Raw genomic sequence first — 23,844 nt, 5'->3', positions numbered from 1 at the left:
TTATTCATTTAATGTAGGAGGAATTCTAGACAAGAACAATTTCTTACAATATAAATCAAAAACATCCTAAGAAGATCATTTCTTGAAAAATAAATATTTGAAAACATTCTGATAAAAAGAAACATTTAATTACATAAGAGGATAAAACCTGAAAATAGTCAAAGTCAAATAAGCATGGTTGGGTATTAACAGCAAATTAAAGTGACATGTCCGAGTCAAATGACACGTATCTACAATTAGACTAAGATTTAAGTTGAATAAAAATGAAAAATTTTAATATAAGAATGATTATCAAAACTACCCCCATTCTAATTACAATCCAGTGCCTCCTGTTGTGTACTCCTTCTAAACTCACTTTCACTACAACAACCAAGAGCAGGTCATTCCAAACAAAGCTTTCTTTTTAAGGGGAGATAATCGTAAAGATTAACTAAGAGAAAATCACTCCAGACTTTCCCTTATCTATAGACGAGGGGGAGATAACTCAACTGTCTTAAGATTAACATTAAATTGTAAGCATTGCTGAACATTTCAATAAATGTATACTTTAGGTGAAGAAGAAAAAAAACATTTACCCGCCGCACAAACTGTTTTTTCAAACAGTTGATAACTTTTCCTTCTAATTCTTCATCTGCTTTTGAATTACGTATGATTTCTGAACAAAATTTAGGAATGTCCATTTGGCAAGATTTTTTCAATTGAGGATTTAAACGATAATCTGAAAGAAAAACAAAATAGTTTATTATAGAGTAGGATGGAAATAAATATATATCACCCATTTTAGCATCATATATACCATAATTAAAGGGGTTTGGATTCTTGTCCAGAATTCCTATATTAAAAAGTAAAAAGAACCTGTATGATGCATGTATCCATGAAGGAATGAAAATGCCATATTCCAAAAATCATGTAGATTGTTCAAGTAGTTTTATTGTTAACTCAGAAAATCAAATTTTATGAGCAAGCAAAAATGGACATCTTGAAGAAACTCTACAGTAATTCAAACTTGCAAGATCAGCTACTTAATGCCTACGATTTCCCATTAATCGCTTAAAATTGTAAAGATTTTCTTCATTACAATAAAGCTACTTTATCAATTTATGTGATTTTTGGAATATGATAGCTCTGAGCCATCAGAGGTACATACATCAAGATTTTTTTGCATTTATGTCTTAATATAGGGGGAATTCTGGACAACCAACAGAGCTTGTCTTATAATGGTCAAGTAATATATCATTCCGATTTGTAAGAACAACAACAAAAAAAAAAAAAAAACATTTCATAAAAACAGCATTTAATTTTAAACTTGTTTTTATTTCTAAAGAAAAAACTAGGAAAAAGGTATTTTGCTTTGCTTGTGTTTATTCAAAATAATTATTTGAAAAAAATAGGACAGAAAAATTCCTCTTATATAAGTACATGAGCAGTTTTAAATAAAAAAAATACAAGATTAAATTTTAATTTGCTAACCTGTTAATTTAGTAATTAACCTATTTAAAGAAATTCTTTGTAAATACTTACCACTGTTTTGGATTTTCTGCCTGTTAATAATAACTGTTCTACAATGTGGATCAAAATCTTCTTCGTTCTTGTGATGCTTCAGACAATAAAGTATTTCAGAAGCTTGATAGTTGCTGCAATAATGCTAGAGAAAATAGAATTCTGAATATCAAATACCGTTCAAGTAAATTACAATGTAAGTAAAAATGTTTAAAACTCAAAAGATGATGTAAATACACAAATTACAAAAACAGTATAGTTAAAAATTTCTACTGAACTCTAAAATCACAACCTGCATAAAAACATAAAATCTATTAAGAGTGTCTTTGATCAAATAAATTATTTTATTGATAAGATAATTGTTTTTTAAAAAGTTTAATCATTTAGTACATGATGTCAGAGATTATATACATGTGAAGAATATGCTTTTTAGAACAGTAGATAATGTCATTCCAAAATATTCTTTTAAAATTAAGTTACACATAATCTGCTATCAACTATTGAAAAAAAAAAAAAAAAAAAAAAAACTGCAGAAAAATCTAGATTAGCATTTTATATTGGTCCCCCGATTTATCGGAGAGGAACCTATGTTTTCAGTGGGGTCTGTGCATCCGTTATTCTGGACGATTACCAGATAACCGTCCATTAGTTTTTCCTGACATTTTATCCCAAATTAAATTTCATTAAATAGATGTGCACAGTAAAAAGATTTTTTTTGTGAAAATTCCCATTGAGTCCTCAGAGACTCAAAGGGGTCAAAAATGCCCCAAAATGGTAAAAAATGACACGTTTTGCCCCATAACTTTTGATCCACCCATTAGATTTTCCTAAAACTTGGCCAAAATGTGGAGACCATTGTTCTTAATATAAATTCAGTATAGTGACCCTGGCAAAATTCTGGTTCGCATCCCTCTGGGACTTTTAGGGCTAAAAAAACCAAAAAAAAAACATGCCTTTTTGGAGCTCTTTTTTCATATTACTAAAAAACTTGATATGTATGTCTATGTAGTGGTTTTCCATGGTGCTGAATTCAAATATACATCTTAAGGTGTGAAACAGCATCGTTTGTCCATTTTCACTGGGATTTAGCATTCCCAGGAGCCCAAAAGGGGTCACAAATGCCCCAGAATTTCAAAAAATAACACTTTTTACCCCATAACTTTTGCCCCATCCATTAGATTTTTCTGAAACTTGGTGAAAATGTATAGGCAACGTTAGCCCTTCACACTTCTCACATTCATCATTTCTTCACTATTTTTTGTGGCATCATCTCACAGAGCACCAGAGGGGGCCACGCACACACTCATGGCTTGTTTTACTAACTGTACCTATCTGACATTGTCTGGATGTCTTTAATTTAGTTTTTTTTTTTTTTTTTTTTTCAAAAGAAATAAGCTGCTTTTTATTTATTTTTACTAAATTATATTTTACATAAAATTTAAACATTTAATTATAGCGACATTCTGCCATTAAATTATTAATTGAACTAAATTGTTATAAAAATAAAACTACGGTCAGAGTAGTAATTGTCTGTATTTTTTGAGATGAGGTGTTTTCATTTATTGAGATTGTTGGACTGACTTCCTCATCTTGGTTGTTATAGTCACAACGTTTAGCCTCTTTTGCCCTAGTGACATATGGCCGAGTGGTCCTAGACGTATCAAAGTTTACAGTTACCCAAAGGTGCTGAGTTCAATCCTGAATGAAGGCAGTGAAAAGTAACATTCAAAAACAGAGAATCAGCAACTATGCCCCAGAGCCTAGCTGGAGTCCGAACATGATACCCCCATAATAATAAAGGATTGGGTTCAAGACTCCCAGTTCGATACAAAACACCTGATGAAGGCCGGAGGGCAAAACGTCCGAAACGTTGTGACTACAACAACCAAGATGAGGAAGTCAGTCTGTCAATCTCAATACTGTTAGAGTAATGTCTTCATTTCTATTGATAAAATTATAACTTATAGAACTTCTCTTTAAATACACAAGAATGCAAAAAAATTTATTTAAATTAGTTTAAATATTTTCTTATAGTTTAAATGCTGCCAATAAATGCTTGCTAAGAGTCAAAGTAATTTACTCTTAACAAAATTAACAAGATAAGAACAACTGGAGAAAAAAAAAGATCAAATCAAAAATGTGATTAAAAAATTATTTTTGGTATTATGTTATTGCATTTTCCATTTCATTAACTCATTAATGGGATGCTCAAAAATATCTACATTTACATTTAAAAGTTTCCCTTAATTCGGCTGCTAATAGCTAATGAATAAGCAATTAATGTTTGAGAATATGCAAGTCCTGTACAGGTAAAAAACACAAAGATTTGGGAAATGGTCAAAGAATCTTATTTAATAAAGAGATTAAGCAAAGTATCAAAGATAAAGTATTCAGTGATATAAATAAGAACAAGGCTATAATACTAATACAAGTGTGACAAGTTATAAAATTTAATGAGAAATTTGATTTAAAAAAATTAAGCCAGAGAACAATTAAATCATTAAAATGGATAGTAATATCTAAATTAAAAATTAATGTAAAAATTACTTTTGAAAATATCGGCGAGAAAAAGCGACCCCCCCCCCTGTAGAAAAGTGCCCAGTTGAAGGTGAAGATATTAATATTTTTAGCCAATTTTTTGATATTTGTCGTCTGAAAGGTCGAACTTCAAAACGATACTGATCTTGTAAAAATCTGTCGCCTTTGTCGAAAGTTTTAGGCAGACATACAAACATATATACATACGTACATACATTTATATATTGGTAACTCAAATTTCCAACCCAAACCGATTAAAAAGCTTGTCCTATCTCTGAATACCCTTTATGTAAAATTTCAAATGTTTAGACCTGAAATTGTCTGAGTAACTTGATAGAGACCGCAGAGGTCAAATTTTTTTTTAAACTTTGACCCCTATTATGACCCCTTAACATTTATTGTTTTGGGCTCAAATCAAGTTATTAAGTCATGTCCAAGGAACCTATATCTAACATTTCAAGTGTTTAGACCCAAAATTGGCGGAGGAGTTTGGTAGAGTTCTCAAAGGTCAAATCGTTGAACTTTGAGCCCTTAACAGCCAAATTTCTGTCCGAAAACCGATTACAAAGATTTTCCCAAATCTCCTGTATATCAAATTTCGAGTCTATAGACTGAAAATTGTGTAGGGAAATGTACACAGACACTTTCACAGATATATAGATATATATAAGTTATGAAATAACTATGGCAATCAAGCTACACAGAATATTCCGCGTTTCATGCATTAACCTGACGAATTCTCACAAGAATGAAACGCAGAATATTCTGTGTAGCTTGATTGCCATATATTTTCATAACTTACTACCTAGCTCTACCAATGTATTGAGCACTATTGAAGTAAATACTGAAAATTTATGCAAAAAGTTATATCTTCGTATATTAATTCATGTGATTAAATGAAATAGTCATATATATATATATATATATATATAAATAAACAAACATGTCAAAAATAGTTTTTCTTTAAAGCTATTATTTTTAAATATAAGATTGATGAACAATGTTTCAAAAACTAAAAACTACTATCCTTTGTAAATTCAAAATTTAAAATGAAAAATTAGTCAGGTATAACTGACATTACCAGTAATAGAGATGCAATGTCCACATATTAAAGAAAATCTTTCTCCACAAATCTGTATCTACAAAGACTTGTTTTTCTAGCATATTTTCTGATTTGATAATTTTCTAAATTCCTTCTTCATTTCCATCACAATCATCGTTGCACATTTATTAACCTACTGCCTGCAAACATATTTTAGTCTCAACATATGCTGTTTCAAGTTAGTCTTGATTGTTCATAGGTTATCTTGTATTAGTTTAATGTTTGTTGGTTGGTTGTTTTACAGCATATTAACCCTTTTCAGGTTATTTAATGCCGAATCCAGTGATTTTGATGAAAAAAAGTTTTTGACAGAATATATTTGTTTTTTTTTTTTTCAAGTCAGTTTCTATTTAACCCACAGTTGGGACTCTAACAGGTACTACCACTCCGGGTCAGAGTGGACTTGGGAGCAATGGCAATTAACGGGTGGCTCCACACTCCCCAAAGCCCGCAAGCTGGGGTTTCACCATCGGATATAGTTTAAGGTCATATCCAGGACCAGTTTAATGTTTGAATTTTACTTAATATCATTCATAACTGTACTACCCACATTGCATTTTTTGTCAATTAGTTGTTTATTTTAACAGGTAAAGTATAATTTTTTTTTTTAAACTCCTTTTCACTCCAAACAAGGTGTTTTACTATTTGCACGTAAGGGTTACTATTTAGAATCATATCTAACAACAAGTCGTGGGGAGTTGAGTAGCGAGCCATCTTCACATAACATTTGCATGTCAGTACAGTCAGGGAAACAGGGAGGCAATTCCAAAATCTAACAGTCTGAGGGAAGACACTATTAAAGTAAAAGGCCTTTCAGCATTTACTGACCTCAACAGCGAAGGGGTAAGATATTGCTGCTTGTCATGTTAGGAGTATGTATTAGCATTTTTTTATGCGCTCATACATATTCTAGGCTGTTTCACATAAGTTTCCCCCATCTTGTAATAGGAGTCACTATGCTCAAGACTTTTGATAAGTCATGTTTCCGAGCTATATAAGATGATTTTCATGTACACTTGGTTGTGGCATTCACCCTGTGTTGGTTAGGCTGGCTCTTTCCAACAAATTCTCCACATCCTAAACATTGGCTGACCAGCTAGGCACAGCGGTACACTTTGAAGATTCGCAATCATACAAATTCTGTGTTTACTGATGAAAAGTTTTGAAAAATGTTCTGAAGTTTTTATGAGAAGCATCTGAAAATACTCAATATTTTGGTATATCTTTCACTAAAAATAAATTTGAATCTGTTCCCCCCCCCCATAATAAATATCCAAGATCATAACTAAAATATAGAAATATTAGAAAAACTTACCCTAATCATTTTTTTGCAAACCGTTTTCAATGTGTAATCAATACTATTATCTGCACTGTCCATTTTCTAAAAAAAAAAAAAAAAAAAAAAAAAAAAAAAAATAAATAACAAGGTTTCATTTTAATGTACAACAATTAAATACAAATGTCTCACTAATATGCATGTAGTAACAAAGTACTCTTATTCAATTTAACCCCAAGGCTAATTATATATGTATAATTTTAACTCGCTCTTTGAACAGAAAGATTAAAACATAACTAAATGTGAACACTTGCAAAGAAGTAGATATATATAGGAGGAAAGCTATATGCTTAAAAAACGATTTTTGTGGTAGCTTGATTTTTTTTTTTTTTTTTGATAGCAAATCAACCCTTTTTCAGTTATTTAGTAACTAAATGTCATTTTAGTAAGATTTTAGATTTTTAATATTTTCAAATATTTTGCACATCAACTTGTTTTATAGCAGTCTATTTTGCTTGGTTTGATGGCATACCAACCCTTAGGAGTCATTTCCTGCCAATGTCTGCTTACATCTGCGTTACCACTTTCAAATGATAATGAGGTATGTGTGCATATACTTCCATGTTAATGAGCATATTTAAATCTTTTGTAAGCATTCAAGTGTCAAAATTTTATCAGTCTGTTCAGATTTCTTTACAGTTCTGGTTCGTCTATTTTATAGACAAGCAATGCTTTTGGAGGGAAGGGGGTAATGCTAAAACATTACCTATTGTATACGATTGAGTTAGCAAAGGTTACTTTTTTTTTTTCTTTTTACAGGCAACTGGGAGAAATTGCAAGTTCATATTATTCTCAATAGTATTAGATTGTAAACAAAGTATAATAGATTTGCAATGATTGGAGCCTGGCAAACCAAATTTCATAATCCTACAATGGTATCTAATCGAACAATTGTGTATGCCTTATGACACAAAACATTAAAATTATTGGTTCTTGTTCACAACTACATACCCATGAACAAATGAAAATAGCATATTCTAAAAATCATGTAAATTGATTCAAGTAGTTTTATTTTTAAAAAAGAAAATCAAATTTTATGAATAATCTAGGAGACACTGTTTTTAAAATGGTGAACAAGACAAAGTCAAGAAACAAAGGGAGATAACAATTAAAACTTGTAAAATTTGTTGTAATGCATACGAATTCCCATTTACTTACTTAAAAATAATTTCCTTTATAAAAGTAAAAAGAATTGGTCAATTTATGTGATTTTTGGAATATATTTTTTTTTAGTCATGGGGATGTACATCATACAGATTTTTCTTTATTTTTATCTTTAATATACGGGAAATTCTGGACAAGAACCAAATTATCTTCTCCAACTGATTCCTACTAATTTCTGATTTTATCGAATCATTGAGAATTTTAACATCAAGATATGATTAAGGAAAACTTAATACTTATTATAGTATTGAATTTTTGAGGTGAGAAATGTTTGTATTATTTGGATTAATCGGACAAACGTTCTCACTTTGAGTGTTATCTGCACGTTTCGGTCAATGTAACCTTTCAACCAAAATCTAAATATGAAACCCCGGAAGTGTAGAGTTACCCCCCCACACACACACACACTTTCCTTATATCAACATGGCAACTTATATAGCTGAAGAAGATCTGAGGTTACATCCACTAAAACGTTCAAATGAAACGTTCAATTAATCCAATTACCTATTACCTGTTATTAAACCAGGAAGAGTTGAATACGTTTCTCATTTTCAAAATTAATGCTAACCCTCTACTCCCCCTATGTTAAATGCGTGATTGCTCCCTCTCAAGTTAAATGCTTACCTCTCTTTTAAAGATAACTTTGTGACAAGATGCAGACAGATGTGCTTGATGCTCTTTTAAACATTCAATAACCTATAGAATGAAAAATAAAAAAAAAATCAATAAAATTTGAAGAAAAAAAGTAAATAATTTTATGAAATAAAAATAAAATAAAAATAGTTATTTCATCAGAATCATGTGCGATTATTACCTGAGAGTTTCCTGGTGTTTTGTTTGCACAAAATTTTTCTTTATCCGCTTTACACGCCTTCTTTAATTCAGGATCCAAGTCAACACTTTCACTCTAAACAGAATTAAAATAAAGATAGATAAAAAAAAAAAAAATATTTTTTAAAATCTTTCATATCTTTATATCTACACTAGCAGGGGTACCCAGCGTTGCCCGGGTGTTTGGCGGTAAATCAAAACTCGGGGGTGGGTAAAATAATAAAAAAAAAGTTTTGGTAGGTGAGTATGAGGATCGAACTCAAACTCTAACCTGAATCCTTAAGGCAAAGTGTGAAAAAAAAAAAAAAAAAAAAAAAATGCGACGTTAACCATTGGGCCACCGCGACATACAAACGGAAACACGTTTGAATTTATTTAATTACTTAGATTTGGCAGGTGCATGTTTTAATGACTTAATGAGGTCAACTTTGACTGCGGGGTTTTTCATTTACTGCGAGAATGTTTTTTTTTAGGTGCACGTTTTAATGAGGTCAACTTTGACTGCAGGGTTTTTATTTTTATTTTCCGAAGATGTGTGTTGGGGAGGGGGGGGGGGTCAGCTCCCCATGTCCAATTTGAATAGCAATTGTTTGATATAAGGAAAATATTTCCACATTGATCAAAGCTGATTGCTTTCGGACATTTCCCGTGATCGCCACCGGAAAAATACCACCAGAATAAGTGTCGCTTTTATTATAGGAAAAAGACTAATCCACACGTGGCGAGCGAAAACTGTTGAATATTTATCTTCCTTAAGTCGAGCAAATTAAATAGACAGGCGAGCTCCATTGTTAACTCAGAGATATTACAATTTATATGTGATATAAAAAGTTTTAAGTTGCGAGCCGACCGACTGCTTCTCTGAAAAAAAACCCTTCTTGGACATACACAAAAAGTGAACATACATATACACATTTTCGCTTTTCTATATATAGATTATAAAATTTATTTTTTGTAGCGATGTGGTCTATTTACTTTTGTCATCTGTGTATGTGTGCATGCGGAAGAGGGGGCGTTTTTTTGTTTTTGTTTTTTTTTACACATCAGTAGATTTTGATTTGGCTTGTATTGTTTATATATCATTTTAATGATCCTGATATTTGTCTGAAAGTCATTATTTGGATGTTGTTAAATTTCATTTTTCTTTTTTTAATTAACATTGAAATTGGAATATTCATATGATTACTTGAATTTTATTCAAATATACTGCAAATTTTTTTCCCTATAAACACATGGAAGATATTTTTACTCCAAAACTGACACTAATTCATAGTATGATTTAACACTTAATCTGTATATATATATATATATATATATATATATATATATATATATATATATATATATGATTGATTTATGTATTTTTTTATTAACAATTCTGTATTGTTACATTCATCTGAACATTTTAAAGGAGTTACCTGCCCTTTGCTTATATTCAATTCGCCTTCATTTGGGACACTTTTTTTTTTTAATTATGTTTCATTTTATTAAACATATATTTTTTTTAATTCAAATATTAAATATTTTACATACGTAAAAGTTATCCATGGACACACATGTTTCTAGATAAACTTTTAAGAAGGCTCAAACTTGTCCCAAACCATGCTGACGACAGGTGAAACCTAGAAACACGCGAGTTTACGGATAACTTATGCACATAAAATATATATATATATATGTCTAAAGAATCTTTGTATATTTAATATAAAAAAAAATATTAAAAAAATGCAATTTAAACTAGTGATAAGAGGTTCAACATATTGCAAACTCAGCACCTGAATAAGCTGACTTGCTGCTAGAAAATTCACTTACAAAAGAGAATATATATAAAAAAAACAAAAAAACAAGAAGCCTTAACTTAAACTGTTAAATGGAAAACAGAACTTCCAGAAGTCATTATTTACAAGCTCTATTCTACCAAATATTGAGCTGGTATTTTGATTTGTAAGTTGAAAACTAAATTTATTTTAATAATCCATGCGAACATTTCACAAGTTATTTTTTTAGTTATCTTTAAGTTCTATCACCCAATATTTTACAAATGTTTTGTCCAGAGTTGTCATTTGCAAAATGAAACAAGGTTTTTTTTTTTTTTTGTTTTTCATTTTTTGATATTTGTTTAGTTTAATCAAGACATTAAAAAATGAAAACACTGAAGAAAAAAAAAAAATTATTATACATATCTTATGGAATTAAGTTCTCATAAAAAATTTCATTTAATTTGATCTTTACAGAGGAAAATCAAATTTTAATGAGATCGATTGTATCACAGCCATCTTGCCTATATCGCAGATGAGGAGGGGGGGAGCCAGGGGAGATAACTCCAATCACTGCTTAAAGTTTGTCAAAATTTGACAAGATTATTTTGAAACATGGACAGAAATAAATATTTTAGTTTTTTTTTTTCCACTTATTTTACAGAGTTTCTATGTCCTTTTTTAATCCATTTTCCAATTTGACCTTTGTTAATCACTTTTTCATTTAAAGGCATCCCTCTCCTTGCCCGCAAAATAGATAAGATGGTTGCGATACGATTGATATCAATAAAATTTTATTTTCTCTCTCTCTATATATATATATATAAAAATTTGATAAAATTAAGCGATTTTTTTTTTTTTTTTATGAGAACTTTATTCTATAACAGGTACATACAATGTTTTTTTTTAATGTCTTGATTAAACTAAACAAGTACTTTTTTTATTTTAAATAACCAAACAGAAAAATTGATAATTTTTTGCATGTCTGCTTATTTTAAAAAAAATACAATTTAGAAAAAAAAAAAAAAAAAAAAAAAAAGGTTTCATTTTGCAGATGACAGCTCTGGACAAAACCTTTGTAAACACAAGGTGATAAAACTAAGATCAAATTTAAAAAATTTTTTTTTCTAAAATTGAATTTCATTCAAATTTGATAATCTTTAATATCAACATATTTCCATTTACAAATGTACACATGTTTAACGTATGAATAGTCTATATAAATATTTTTTCACATGGAAACCATTTTTTTTTTTTTCTGCACAGATTTTTTAAATATATTTACTAACAAGTTTAGCATACATTTGGCCAAAAACAAAGAATTATTTAGGTAATTTCTATTGCTTTTTTACTCACACGCTGCAAAAGTTCAACTCTTAGTTGCCGACGACAGTCTTTTTCAATCCTGTGTTTTTCTTCCAAGAGGGTATCATTTCGGACATGTTCACTGAGACAACTAACAACATCTGGCCTGGAAATAGAGAAAGGGGGAAAAAAAACGTTTAGAAAGTGTAGCACATTTTGATAAAAAAAAACAAAAAAAAATGTGTGACATTGTTTATCTATTGACATTTTTATGAAAAAACAAAAACAAAAAAAAAAACAATCTAATTTAAATGATAAAATTATAAAAATAAAAAAAATATGTTCATCATATTCAGTTTAACGCCCATTTTACATGCTATCATGTATTGGACAGCTTTTAGAAATTGACTTCCAAGCTAAATTATCTCTGGCCAAGTCTTATTTTCTCTAACTGTGCTACTTCAATTATTCTACATCTAACCCAGGAACTCTTCATCCATGTCTCCTATTCTGCATGCATCTCCTTATACTGTCCAGATTTAATCTTCCCCTGAGCTCATCAGATCTGAGCCAGTCTTTAAAAGCTGCATTATACCTCTATCATTTCATTCTTATATCATTTCTATGCATGTAATGTCCTTAATGTTCACTTGCTAGGTTACATTTCCATACACAAGTTTTCACTTGGCCAACAATACAAAAATTAAGATATTTCAATTTAAATAAACTGATAAGAATATCAAAATACTTACTTAGTTTTCTTATCCTTGCAATACTTCATGACAGACTTTTTACAAGATTCTTTGAATTTATATGTAAATCTGTAATCTTTCAGTTGGATCTGTAATGACAAAAGATATTCCAAAATATTACCATAAACTATTTTCAAAAATAACAGTTCAAAAGCTATACATTTTCATTTTATACAATAAATGTGGTTCTTGTCTAGAATCTTTCTATATTAAAAAAACAGAAAAAGAAATCTGTATGATGTACGTATTTGTGACTGAACAAAATTGTCATATTCCAAAAATCATGAATTGATCAAGTAGTTTGTTTTTTTATAATTTGAACAGGCAATTTTGTTTACCTTCAGTCTTGTAATGGCTACAATTTGCTTAAAATCGCTTAAAAGTTATTTTCTATACATAAATACTTGATAAATTTAAGTGACTTTTGGAATATGATTTTTTCATTCCATGATTGCTAAGTACATAAAGACTTTTCTGTATTTTTGTTTATTACTATAGAGGGAATTTTGGGCAACCACCATAAATTACAATGTGTAATGTCTTAATATTAACTTAACAGTCTGCCCGGCATTACTTTTTCATAACTTTATTTCACTCAAGATTACCTTTACTGCTGCTGCCATCACAATGAAATAAGATAAGCAAATCATTTAATCTCCACCACCAGCAATAGAATGTGGCAAACAAAATTCAGAAACAAAGTAATGTTAAATTGTGTAAAAATAAATAAATAAAATGTGCTTCTCTATTTTCAATAACACAACAAAAAATTGAAAATGACAAAAAGAATATACCTATATACTTTGCATAAAAAAGAATATACCTATATCTTTTTGGCATTAAATAAAAAAGCTTTAATTTTTGCATTTAGACAATTGAACAGCTCCCCCTTTCCTAAATTTATGAGTAAGCAAACTTCTTGATCATTGATAAAACAATTTCCTGATGCGTGTGTATATATATATATATATATATATATATATATTAGCACTGACTGGGTTCAAAAACAGCCCACAGAAAATGGACTCTGATTTATGAAAGTATGATAAGGTTATCAAAATGAAGGGTTGTAAATTTGGGTTGAATTTGGGGGTATCAAAACCAAAGCAAAATATGATGAAAGTAAAAATAAAATAGATAAACCCCATAATTTATTGAACCATACCTGTTCACACTGAAACACTTATCAATATTTTGTGGATCTGTATTAAAAAACCTTGTTAAACTTTGTGACATATTTCCATTATAAGGAGGTCAAGTGTGAACGAACACCCCATAATTTTATACCATATTTCTTCAAACTGAAAGGTAATTATCAAAGTATACTTACGCAGATAGATATGAAAAGTATTTATTAAAGTTTGTGCGTATTTCCATTCTATGGAGGCCAGGCGCGAATGCAAACCCCACAATTTTATTATACCATCCCTAGTTAAGTTCAAGCATACTTATCAAAGTATTATTATGTACATCTATATCAAAAACACTTGTAAACGTTTTTTTTTTTTTAATTTTTAAATTTTTTATTTCCATACTTTGTGGACCAGGCACGAATGCAGACCCCACAATTTTAATGAACCACCGTTCTGCCAGATCAAACATACCCATTCCTGTGTCTCGATACATCTATCATTATACTTAATCAGTTGTTTAAAATAGTCAACCATATAGGAGCCTATTCGTGACCAGACACACACAGCTTTATATTATAGATATATATAAAAATTTAGTAATTTAAATTTTATGACGTGAAATGGTTAAATTTCAAATCTAGAAATTTTTATTATATGTAAGACAAAGAATACATTTCAATTAGCATATCTCCTTAACCTATAGGTTTTCAATGTCTACCCATCTCCTTAGAGGAGAAAATATTAGCAAATATTATAATGGTTTATATTTAATTTGCTAAAACCATAAACATAGAAAATCATAATTAAAAGTTTTTAAATATCAGAGTAAAGGAAAATTATATATTGGATTCAAAATGAGAAGGATATTGAATTTCATATCCAAATTGTATGATAAATTCCGAAGTGAAAATCTTTGGTAGCAGTGAGGTAAAGGGATTCAAACTGTATTTTGAATAATCTACGGCACAAGGTAACAATCCGAAGTAGGTATAATTCCCTGGGTTTTTCTTTGTTTAGATGATGAGTTCGGTGAAGTCGTTCTATAATAAACATAGTTCTTTATATATTTAATATTTTTTATAATTATAATATGAGTTTCAATTTCCACTCTAAATTAATTTCAATACGTTTTTGTTTTTTTTTTAGACAAGAAAAAATTTAAATACAGCCAACTTAAAATAACATTGATTATCCGTAAACCTTTAACTGTGTAAAAAACATAACACACACTACTTATTACTTTTTAACTAAGAACTAAATTGTAGGTCATGTTGAGATATTTCTTTTAAATACGTTGAGAACATTCCATTTAACCTATATACTAATGTATTCTTATTTCCATACTATATAGTAACTCGCCCTACACGCATTTACATATTATATTTTAAATCCCAGCACACAAGTTTCACTTCTTGGAATTTGCGTGAATACTATATCAAATTTGTTTTTAACACTTCTTAAGGGGTTGATAAAGCTTATTTTTCATGTTCATACTCATAAGTAGCTTACGTATTCCTCATTGGAAAATATTTTCCCCGATTCACATACTTGAATATAAACTCATAATACTCAAACATGCGTCATCTTTGTGGTACTGGTTAGCAAACCTGTTTTAATAGGCATTTTTTTTACTATTAAAATTATTATCATTATTACCATTATTAAAATTATCATTATTATTATCATATTTTTTATTTAATACGCCTTGTTTAGTATGTTTTGTGCATAGATAAACTTTATATAGAATTATGATGCAATAAAATGTTAGAAAAACTGAAACTTAACCATGTGAGGACTGCTGAAATCCTTTTTACCTCACAGAAAATTCTATTAATTCAAATTATTCAGTACTATCATCAGTATGCATATTTCAGCCATTTGATATTGGCTATTGTGCATTACACACATTGCAGAATGAGTTTTTGTTGTTTAAACTTTATATTCTAATTTAATTTTTTTTTTTTTTTTTTTTTTAAACGCAATAAATTCTAATTTATTTACTTCAAAATATCTATGGTTAGTTCTCTACCTGTACAAAAATCTAATGTTCTAGATCCCAACATTGCTTATTTATTTGAAGTAAGGTTTTTATTTTAACCAAATATGCTACATACAACTTGCGTTATCTCTTGGGCAACACTTAATAGTAACCATGTGTACATGCACAAAATTAGATTAATTTTATTGAGGACAAAATTTTTAATCAAAGCATGAAGATCTTTCGCTGAATTTAGACAAGAAATTTAAAATAATCACGAAACAAAAAGTTTCATTGTAATAGATGGCATTGTTGAAATGCAAACTTACCAACTGGTGATGTTCCACACCTGCACTGCACTTTCTGTTCATATCTTGGTGATGCTTGTGTTCAATCAAGCAATCCATTACTTCAGACGGTTCAACGTCATTATCTAATTGATCCTAGAATACAAATTTTATAGAACAAGATTAAATACAAAGACGAATCCTTTAAGATTAGAGAAAAATTGTTTATTTTTAGGTATTAAGATTTGTTTAATTATGATAAAAAACATTTCACAATTAAGTTTATATATAATAAAAAGATAAAGAACTTTTTTAAATTCATATTTCATTAACTAGAATTCTTTTTGAGATGAGTAATTTGGAGTATTTATCCATTTATTTATTGCAGACTATTATTCTCATCTAGTTGTTTCACAACGTTTCGGCCAACTATTGTTCTGACCTTCGTCAGGTGGTTAACTATGAAGGGATAGATACGCAGAAGCTCTTAACTGCATTCAGTAATTACTGCCTTCCATAATTGTTGTCTTACCACGTTTTGGCCAACTAGGCCTCTGGCCGGCTTTGGGTAGCATTGAAACCGCTATCTTCAGACAAAGCTCACCTGGAACCATAGAGATTCAATGTCTATCCACTGTCTCATGGGCCCCAAAGGGTGATGGTTGAATTTTTTGGTCTTATAAATCCACATTTATTTGTTATCTGATCTTCCATTGTCGAGTCCGTACTAAATGGTATATTATTTAATTGGAATTCTTATTGAGAGAAGTAATTTGTATTATTTATCCATTTATTCATTGTGGACTATTATCCTCACCATTTCTAGTTGTTTCACAAGATTTCAGTAATTACTGAGGATGCAGTGAGAAGATTCAGCATTCCTATCCCGTCACAGTTAACCATCTGACGAAGGCCAGAGAAATAGTTGTGAAACAACTAGAAGATGAGGATAATAGTCTGCGATAAATGGATGTTTAAATTCATGTTTGAGAAGTTGTATTCAAATGCTTTTTAACTTATTGATACTTAAGAACCATAAGGGAGACAAATATTTCACAGCCATAGAAAAGTGGAATATGATCATGTGGATCAGCAAGCTATTAATAAATCTCTTTGCAGACTTAGTTGCCTTCAGACTACAGACCACTAAATACCAGTCAAAGATTTGTTCTTGACAAATTGAAAAAAAAAAAAAAAATCAGTTAGACAAAAACTGGGCCATTTTGGCGGTACCTAGCAGCTCCACCCTCCCAGGCCTTATCTCATCTTTTGGATAGAATAATTTTATTGCTTACTTCCTGAGGCACCAATACAATTTTTAAACAGGCCAGAGTGCTTCTCTTTTAGGGCACTGACTTGATTTTCCCTACCTTGTGTCACATCTTCCTGTATGGGAAGGAAGTAAATAACAAATAAGCTACCTGAATCTTTCAATTTTCTCCATTTAATATTAATGGAGAAAGAATCCGATGCATTAAACATGAAATTATTTCACTTTAAACAGTGACCAATGGGGGAGAAAAAAAAAAAAAAAAAAAAAAAAAAACTGACATTGTACAGAAAGTTTTTTAAAAACACCGATAGAAATCAAAAGTGAATTTCAGCCAAAAAAAAAAATGAGAAAAATAGAATTGACGAGTTGAATATTAATTAAAATGTAGAAATGATGGAGCTAAATAATGAAGATAACCACTGTGAATGTGTTACATTTTCAATATAAATATATTTTAAATCTTAAATTTTTATCATTAACAGTTTCATATTTGGTCATGTCTAAAATTCAAGTATTAGAAGTGTTCACAGAATATGTTTTAACTTTATTAACAACTAGCGGGGGTACCCGGCGTTGCCCGAGTGTTTGTTTCCGGGACGGGGGGGGGGGGGGGGGGGAGTTTTAAAAAATGTTATGGTAGGTAAGTAGGAAGGATAAAACCCGGAGTCATGAGTAAAAGTAGGAAAATAAAGTGTGAAAAAAAACAAAAAAAAAACATCTGCAACGTTAACAGTTCGGCCACCAAGAAAAGTCCATTCCAGTTGTTTAGGAAAAAAAAAAAAAAAAAGACTACGGTAGGTCGGCGCGAACGTGAAAATATAATGTGAATTGTCCAGCACGCTAACCACTACGCCACAGAGCACTGCAGCTGAGTTTAGTGATTTTAAATAACTTCACATGAAAGAACTACGAAGCCAAACCGGTGTTCTCTTCTCAACTGTTCCTTGTGAACGATCCCCAAACGGTGTTAAGTGGTGGCAGGGGGAGGAGGAATTTATTAGAGAGAAAATATTTTACCACTTCCATTGATCTTAACCGATTTTGGCTGTGACTTCTCAGCAGAAAAAGTATAGAAATCTAAGATTATCGAGGAATTTGAGAAATAATAAGCCTATAACACACCTCAGATATTGTTCTGCCGTTTGTGCATATTATATTTGCATGAAATATCTTGATTTTTAATCATATTAAGGTCAAAATCAGACGGGAAAAAATGAGTTCATTTTATTTATATAGAGATTAAAAAAACAACCAAAAAAAAACCCACCTCACAAAATTTCTTGATCATCAATGTGCATGCTCGGATAAGAATAGCATCTAGTTCAATGTCTTCATCTTCATTCTCAGTATAACTTCGAACAGCATCCTGACATTCGTCAGATAATTTTTCATACTTGTCTTGTAAACAACGCACTTCCTGGAAGAAAATTATATAAAGGCATTCAGAATCGTTTGAACCTAAATTAGGTAAATCAATACCACATTTAAATTAGTTTTCTACTTGGCCTTCGGGACAAGATCAAAGTGTAGTATCTGTTCTTCAGATGCTGCACTTCTATTTCTGGTTCTCTTTCGTTGGAGGAGAAACCCTTCACGACTGAGACAATTTTTATTTTTGTACCTTTTCTCCACGTTAAAAAACGACCCTGGTGTCTAACTCTGTCCCGTGGGGAGGCATAGTAAATAGGTACTCATACCAACCCACTTTTTTTTTTTTTTTTTTTTTTTTTTTTTTTACACGGTGGTCACCACTTATCAAGGCCTGGAAGTCACTCAGGGATAAGAGTTATTGCAAGTACAGTACGTTAGTGTGGAGATTTGATGAAGTGTTTACTTAAGAGGGCGGTTCATTAGGAATTTGTTAACGTTGGACTTGAACATATCCAAGTTGTAGTCAGGTGGCAAGCAGGCAGACGGAACAGAGTTCCACAGGCGTGCAGTTCTAAGAAAGAAGCTTTGTTTATGGAATCCACGTTTTGATTTAGGCTCAGATAAAGAGTGGGGGAAATTTTTCACAGTGGATTCAGCTAGATGGGTGTTTTTCGTGAAAGATTGGTGAGAGGGGACTAGAGATTGGAGTTCAGACGAGCACCTGTCATGGAAATAACGATAAAACAAGGATAGGCTCGCAACGTCTCTTCTGTGGGAGAGAGGTTGCAGGGTAGAGAAAAGGGCATCCCCCACTAAGCCACGAAGTCTATTTTGTACTCTGTCAAGGTAGGATAGGCTGTTTTTAGCAGCTCCTGCCCAGATATGGCATCAGTATTCCATCCTTGTATTAAAACAAACAATTTCTATATATTACGAATAAATTTTGAAAAAGTAAATTTTTTTTTTTTTTTTTTACTTACTTGACCTTTTGCTGTTTCTACAGAACAAAACTGACCAAGATCTTGCAAACAACGGTCTTCGATAGTTGGAAGTAAATCCACGCTGTTTGCTCTTTGCCGCATAACACGTTTAACTTCATGTTTGCAAGCACGACTTACCTGAATAAAGATGAAACATTTTAATCATTTAGAGATAAATATACAATTGAAATTCATGATTTGAATAATAATTGTAACTTTTAACATTTTCAAGATGAAGTTAAATTTAAAATGTTTAATTTTGCCAATGTTTATTTAATAGAATAAGCACTTATTTCTGCAATATTTTTAATCGAATAATTTAGAAACTTTTGCGAATCATCATTGGGAAAATTGTGTGGAAAAGTAATGCATAAACATCAAAAGAATTATTAAATGCCACCATTGTCCATTTCAATACAAACTGAGTAGAGTTCCTTAACATGCCAACAACATTTACAAAAATCTGGAACATAGAATATTCAAATTTTTCATATACTTTTAATTCTTTTCAGGTTAAATTAGAAGTATAGTATAAAACTGTTAAATTAATTTTAATTCTTTCAGCTCATGTTAACGATGTATTTTATTGTCATAATGGCTTCTTATGCTGCTTTGGGGAAGAGAAAGTTCATTAGCATTACACCAAAAATTGAAAACAGTCAAGTAATTTAATAGAAAGTGAATTCCATAATGAATTCGGATATTTTAGAAAAGTGGATTAATGGCAAAGGTAATGAAGTGTTGCACACAAGAAAGTATTAAATATATGAAAGTTTTGCAAGAACCGAAAGGGATTCAGAAAAGAGTTAACAAGTTTCCGATTCCTGGTTGTGTGTTAAAAAGAAAAGTGATTCAATTTACATAATACTTAAAGATTTTTCTATTATGAAAATTAAGAATTTCTAAAACTATACATGCACACATTTATGAAGAAAACTTCATAATTACATTCAATGTTGAAGACGAAATATGCATGTTTCTGAAGTTTTAAGATGGGGATTGATAATTTATAACATTTTGATTATTTTCATCTTGAGTGTTTTTTTTTTTTTGTTTTTTTTTACATTTCAGTTGATGTAACCTCTGACCATTAGGTGTCTCTTATCAAACTCTGGAATCTGTCAAATTAGAGAATCTGCATGAAACCCTTTATTTAATCCACAGGGGTAGCATGCTCTTGTTCCATTAGCCATGATCGGGTAGAAGTCTTTAGTTTGTATTTACAATTAATTGTATTCCAAGTATCGCCCATACCAAGGATTGAACCATCAACCTCCAGAAGAGTTATGACTTATCTAGAGGTAAAAGGTTCAATTCTCAGTGAAGGTGATATGCAGAATACAATTGTGAATTACTTAGTCATAACTAATGGAACAAAAGCATGCTACCCACATCGATTAGATAAAGAGATTCATTTAGAATTTGTGCAGAAGATCATAGGTTACATCGACTGAAATGTTGTGAAAATAACTTTCAAGATGAGAACAGTAGTCAAAAAAATGTGCATATTATTAGAACATATTTTGTAATTCAACTGTATTTGTACTCATACAAGTTTTTCAAACTTTTTCTTTATTAATAGAAAATTTTTTTTTTTTTTACCTTATATAATAAAATCAACGTAATAGATATACAAGTTAAATTTAATTTTCTACTTTTGGTATGACATGTTATCAGAAATACAAATTTAACCGATAGTGCAAATATTATTTAAGGAACTGTATGAACAGGATTATCAAACAATAAAAAAAGGGGGAAAAAAATTTAATCCGTAAGATGATAATTATAAAAAGAAAATTAAAAATACACATGCAGATCTTCAAACGAAAATGAAATCCCAGTTAATTGCAGAAAATATACGCGATTACAATTTAAAACACGTCATAATCAAAATATTATTGTAAACAGATGAGCGATATTTATAACAGCTGATAAAGATGATTTAGAAGCAATGTTGAGTATTGTCTGAAAATGTAAGACAATTATTCCATTAATTATCTGGAACAACATCTTTATCTTAATTGAATTAAATAGATTTTACTTGGTAAAACATTGATCATCCAAAAGCTAACAAACTTTCGTGGACAGCTAAGTAGTACCACCACCAAGTGAAGGATCGGACAGGAAAACTTTCAAGAAAGAAAAAGCAACACAGCATATTGTCTTATGTATAATAATAGCAACCAGTCTCATGAAAACAAATTTTTAGAAAGATGCTTCATTAATACTATATATATATATATATTTAAAAAAAAAACAACAATTTTTAAATATAATTATACACTTGCTTCAATTATATCAAAATACAGGATTTTGTATGTTCCTTTTATTCATTTTTAAAGCAATTTTTTGTTGTGTACTATCCTAAAAATTTTTAACTACCAAATTTAAAAAGCCTATAATCAAAAAACCAGCAAGTTTCATCGAATGTTCTGCTAGTTTGGCAAGCTGAGAACCGGTTCAAGATGTTCCTTCGAATAAGTCAATTCAAAATGGTACCTAGTGTTGCATGTTATTAATACACCTAGGTGATTGAGGAAGTTTTGTGTGATGGGACCAATAGCTCCACTGTAGTGAAGATAAGAAATTATATAAACCAAAAAGGAAAACAAAGATGTCAGACCAAATAATTGATGTAATAAGCATGTTTAAAACTGCCAAACCACATTTTATAAAATTCATTAAATGAAAGCATAAAATAAAATTATAGCTGAAAAGAAAAGCACCATTTTAACATTTCAGAATAGAAAAATAAAAAACGTTTAATTTTTTTTTAATGAGGTTATTTTTATTTTTTATTATTGTTAATGTATCATAAAATAGTATTGATGAGAAGTTTTTCTTTTCGAAATCTTGCAACAATTATAAACAGATGTAAATACTTTTTCTATTGCAAATCTGCATAGAAGAATTGTATTTTACTATAATTCCAATATATTCCCAATAAAAAATTTCTACTAATATCCAAAAGAAAAATATTAAATGATTTTTGTTTAAAACAATAGTGTTGATAATTACTGCATAAAAAGTACATAAAAACTTGAATATAAAAGGTGTACCGTGTCATATTACAAGTGAATACATGCAAGAAACTAATAGCATCTCATTATGAGCATTTGTGTTGTTTAATTGTGCCCATTTTATGCTGGTGTATAACGACCAGTGACACATCTAAAACAAAAAGAGTGTTCATTCAAATAGGAACTTTTTAAAAATGTCTTGTTGGGAAATCTAACTGGCAGATGAAAGTTTGTTAAAAGTAATAGATTTGGTTTATTTACAAAAGCAGCCATTTTAATACAAAAAAAATTGGTTTCATAAAAATAGTGAAATCATCATTAGTAGTGAAAGAAATTCTGTTTAAGGTTTAAAGAATAAATAATGTTCCTAGATGAGGACAACTAAGACAACTTTCATAAGAATTCTCAAATACCCATTAAAATTGTATTTAATCATTAAAATATCAAGATTTTCATTGCTTTTAGACTAACCTTGTAACACTGCATTAGTTACTTATATTTCTTTTACTATTCTCCCCCGACCTAGGACTGTACCCTGATCATTCTCCCCCGACCTAGGACTGTACCCTGATCATTCTCCCCCGACCTAGGACTGTACCCTGATCATTCTCCCCCGACCTAGGACTGTACCCTGATCATTCTCCCCCGACCTAGGACTGTACCCTGATCATTCTCCCCCGACCTAGGACTGTACCCTGATCATTCTCCCCCGACCTAGGACTGTACCCTGATCATTCTCCCCCGACCTAGGACTGTACCCTGATCATTCTCCCCCGACCTAGGACTGTACCCTGATCATTCTCCCCCGACCTAGGACTGTACCCTGATCATTCTCCCCCGACCTAGGACTGTACCCTGATCATTCTCCCCCGACCTAGGACTGTACCCTGATCATTCTCCCCCGACCTAGGACTGTACCCTGATCATTCTCCCCCGACCTAGGACTGTATCCTGATCATTCTCCCCCGACCTAGGACTGTATCCTGATCATTCTCCCCCGACCTAAGACTGTATCCTGATCATTCTCCCCCGACCTAGGACTGTATCCTGATCATTCTCCCTCGACCTAGGACTGTACCCTGATCATTCTCCCTCGACCTAGGACTGTACCCTGATCATTCTCCCTCGACCTAGGACTGTACCCTGATCATTCTCCCTCGACCTAGGACTGTACCCTGATCATTCTCCCCGATCTAGGACTGTACCCTGATCATTCTCCCCGATCTAGGACTGTACCCTGATCATTCTCCCCGATCTAGGACTGTACCCTGATCATTCTCCCCGACCTAGGACTGTATCCTGATCATTCTCCCCCGACCTAGGACTGTATCCTGATCATTCTCCCCCGACCTAGGACTGTATCCTGATCATTCTCCCTCGACCTAGGACTGTATCCTGATCATTCTCCCCCGACCTAAGACTGTACCCTGATCATTCTCCCCCGACCTAAGACTGTACCCTGATCATTCTCCCTCGACCTAGGACTGTACCTTGATCATTCTCCCCCGACCTAGGAC

The 23,844-nt window shown here is 31.1% G+C and overlaps 1 protein-coding gene across 2 annotated transcripts in view; it reads right to left on the bottom strand.

Moving 5' to 3' along the window:
* The window catches only part of LOC145277765 (Golgi apparatus protein 1-like), a 173,553-nt gene that overhangs the window by 12,698 nt on the left and 137,011 nt on the right, over positions 1-23,844 (bottom strand). For both annotated transcript variants that reach the window (XM_080129516.1, XM_080129507.1), the window contains exons 11-20: positions 19,308-19,445; positions 18,224-18,373; positions 15,726-15,839; positions 12,286-12,374; positions 11,585-11,699; positions 8,455-8,547; positions 8,265-8,336; positions 6,456-6,521; positions 1,522-1,645; positions 576-718 (exon numbers count right to left, since the gene is read on the bottom strand). In XM_080129516.1, the coding sequence (XP_079985642.1) occupies positions 576-718; positions 1,522-1,645; positions 6,456-6,521; positions 8,265-8,336; positions 8,455-8,547; positions 11,585-11,699; positions 12,286-12,374; positions 15,726-15,839; positions 18,224-18,373; positions 19,308-19,445 (1,104 nt within the window). The remainder of the gene's footprint in view (positions 1-575; positions 719-1,521; positions 1,646-6,455; positions 6,522-8,264; positions 8,337-8,454; positions 8,548-11,584; positions 11,700-12,285; positions 12,375-15,725; positions 15,840-18,223; positions 18,374-19,307; positions 19,446-23,844) is intronic.

This window comes from Euprymna scolopes, chromosome 1, assembly GCF_053919585.1.
Source record: "Euprymna scolopes isolate OS-2025 chromosome 1, ASM5391958v1, whole genome shotgun sequence".
NCBI lineage: Eukaryota > Metazoa > Mollusca > Cephalopoda > Sepiida > Sepiolidae > Euprymna > Euprymna scolopes.
Note: the sequence above shows the minus strand (reverse complement) of the source record. Positions and strands in the feature narration are given on the sequence as shown.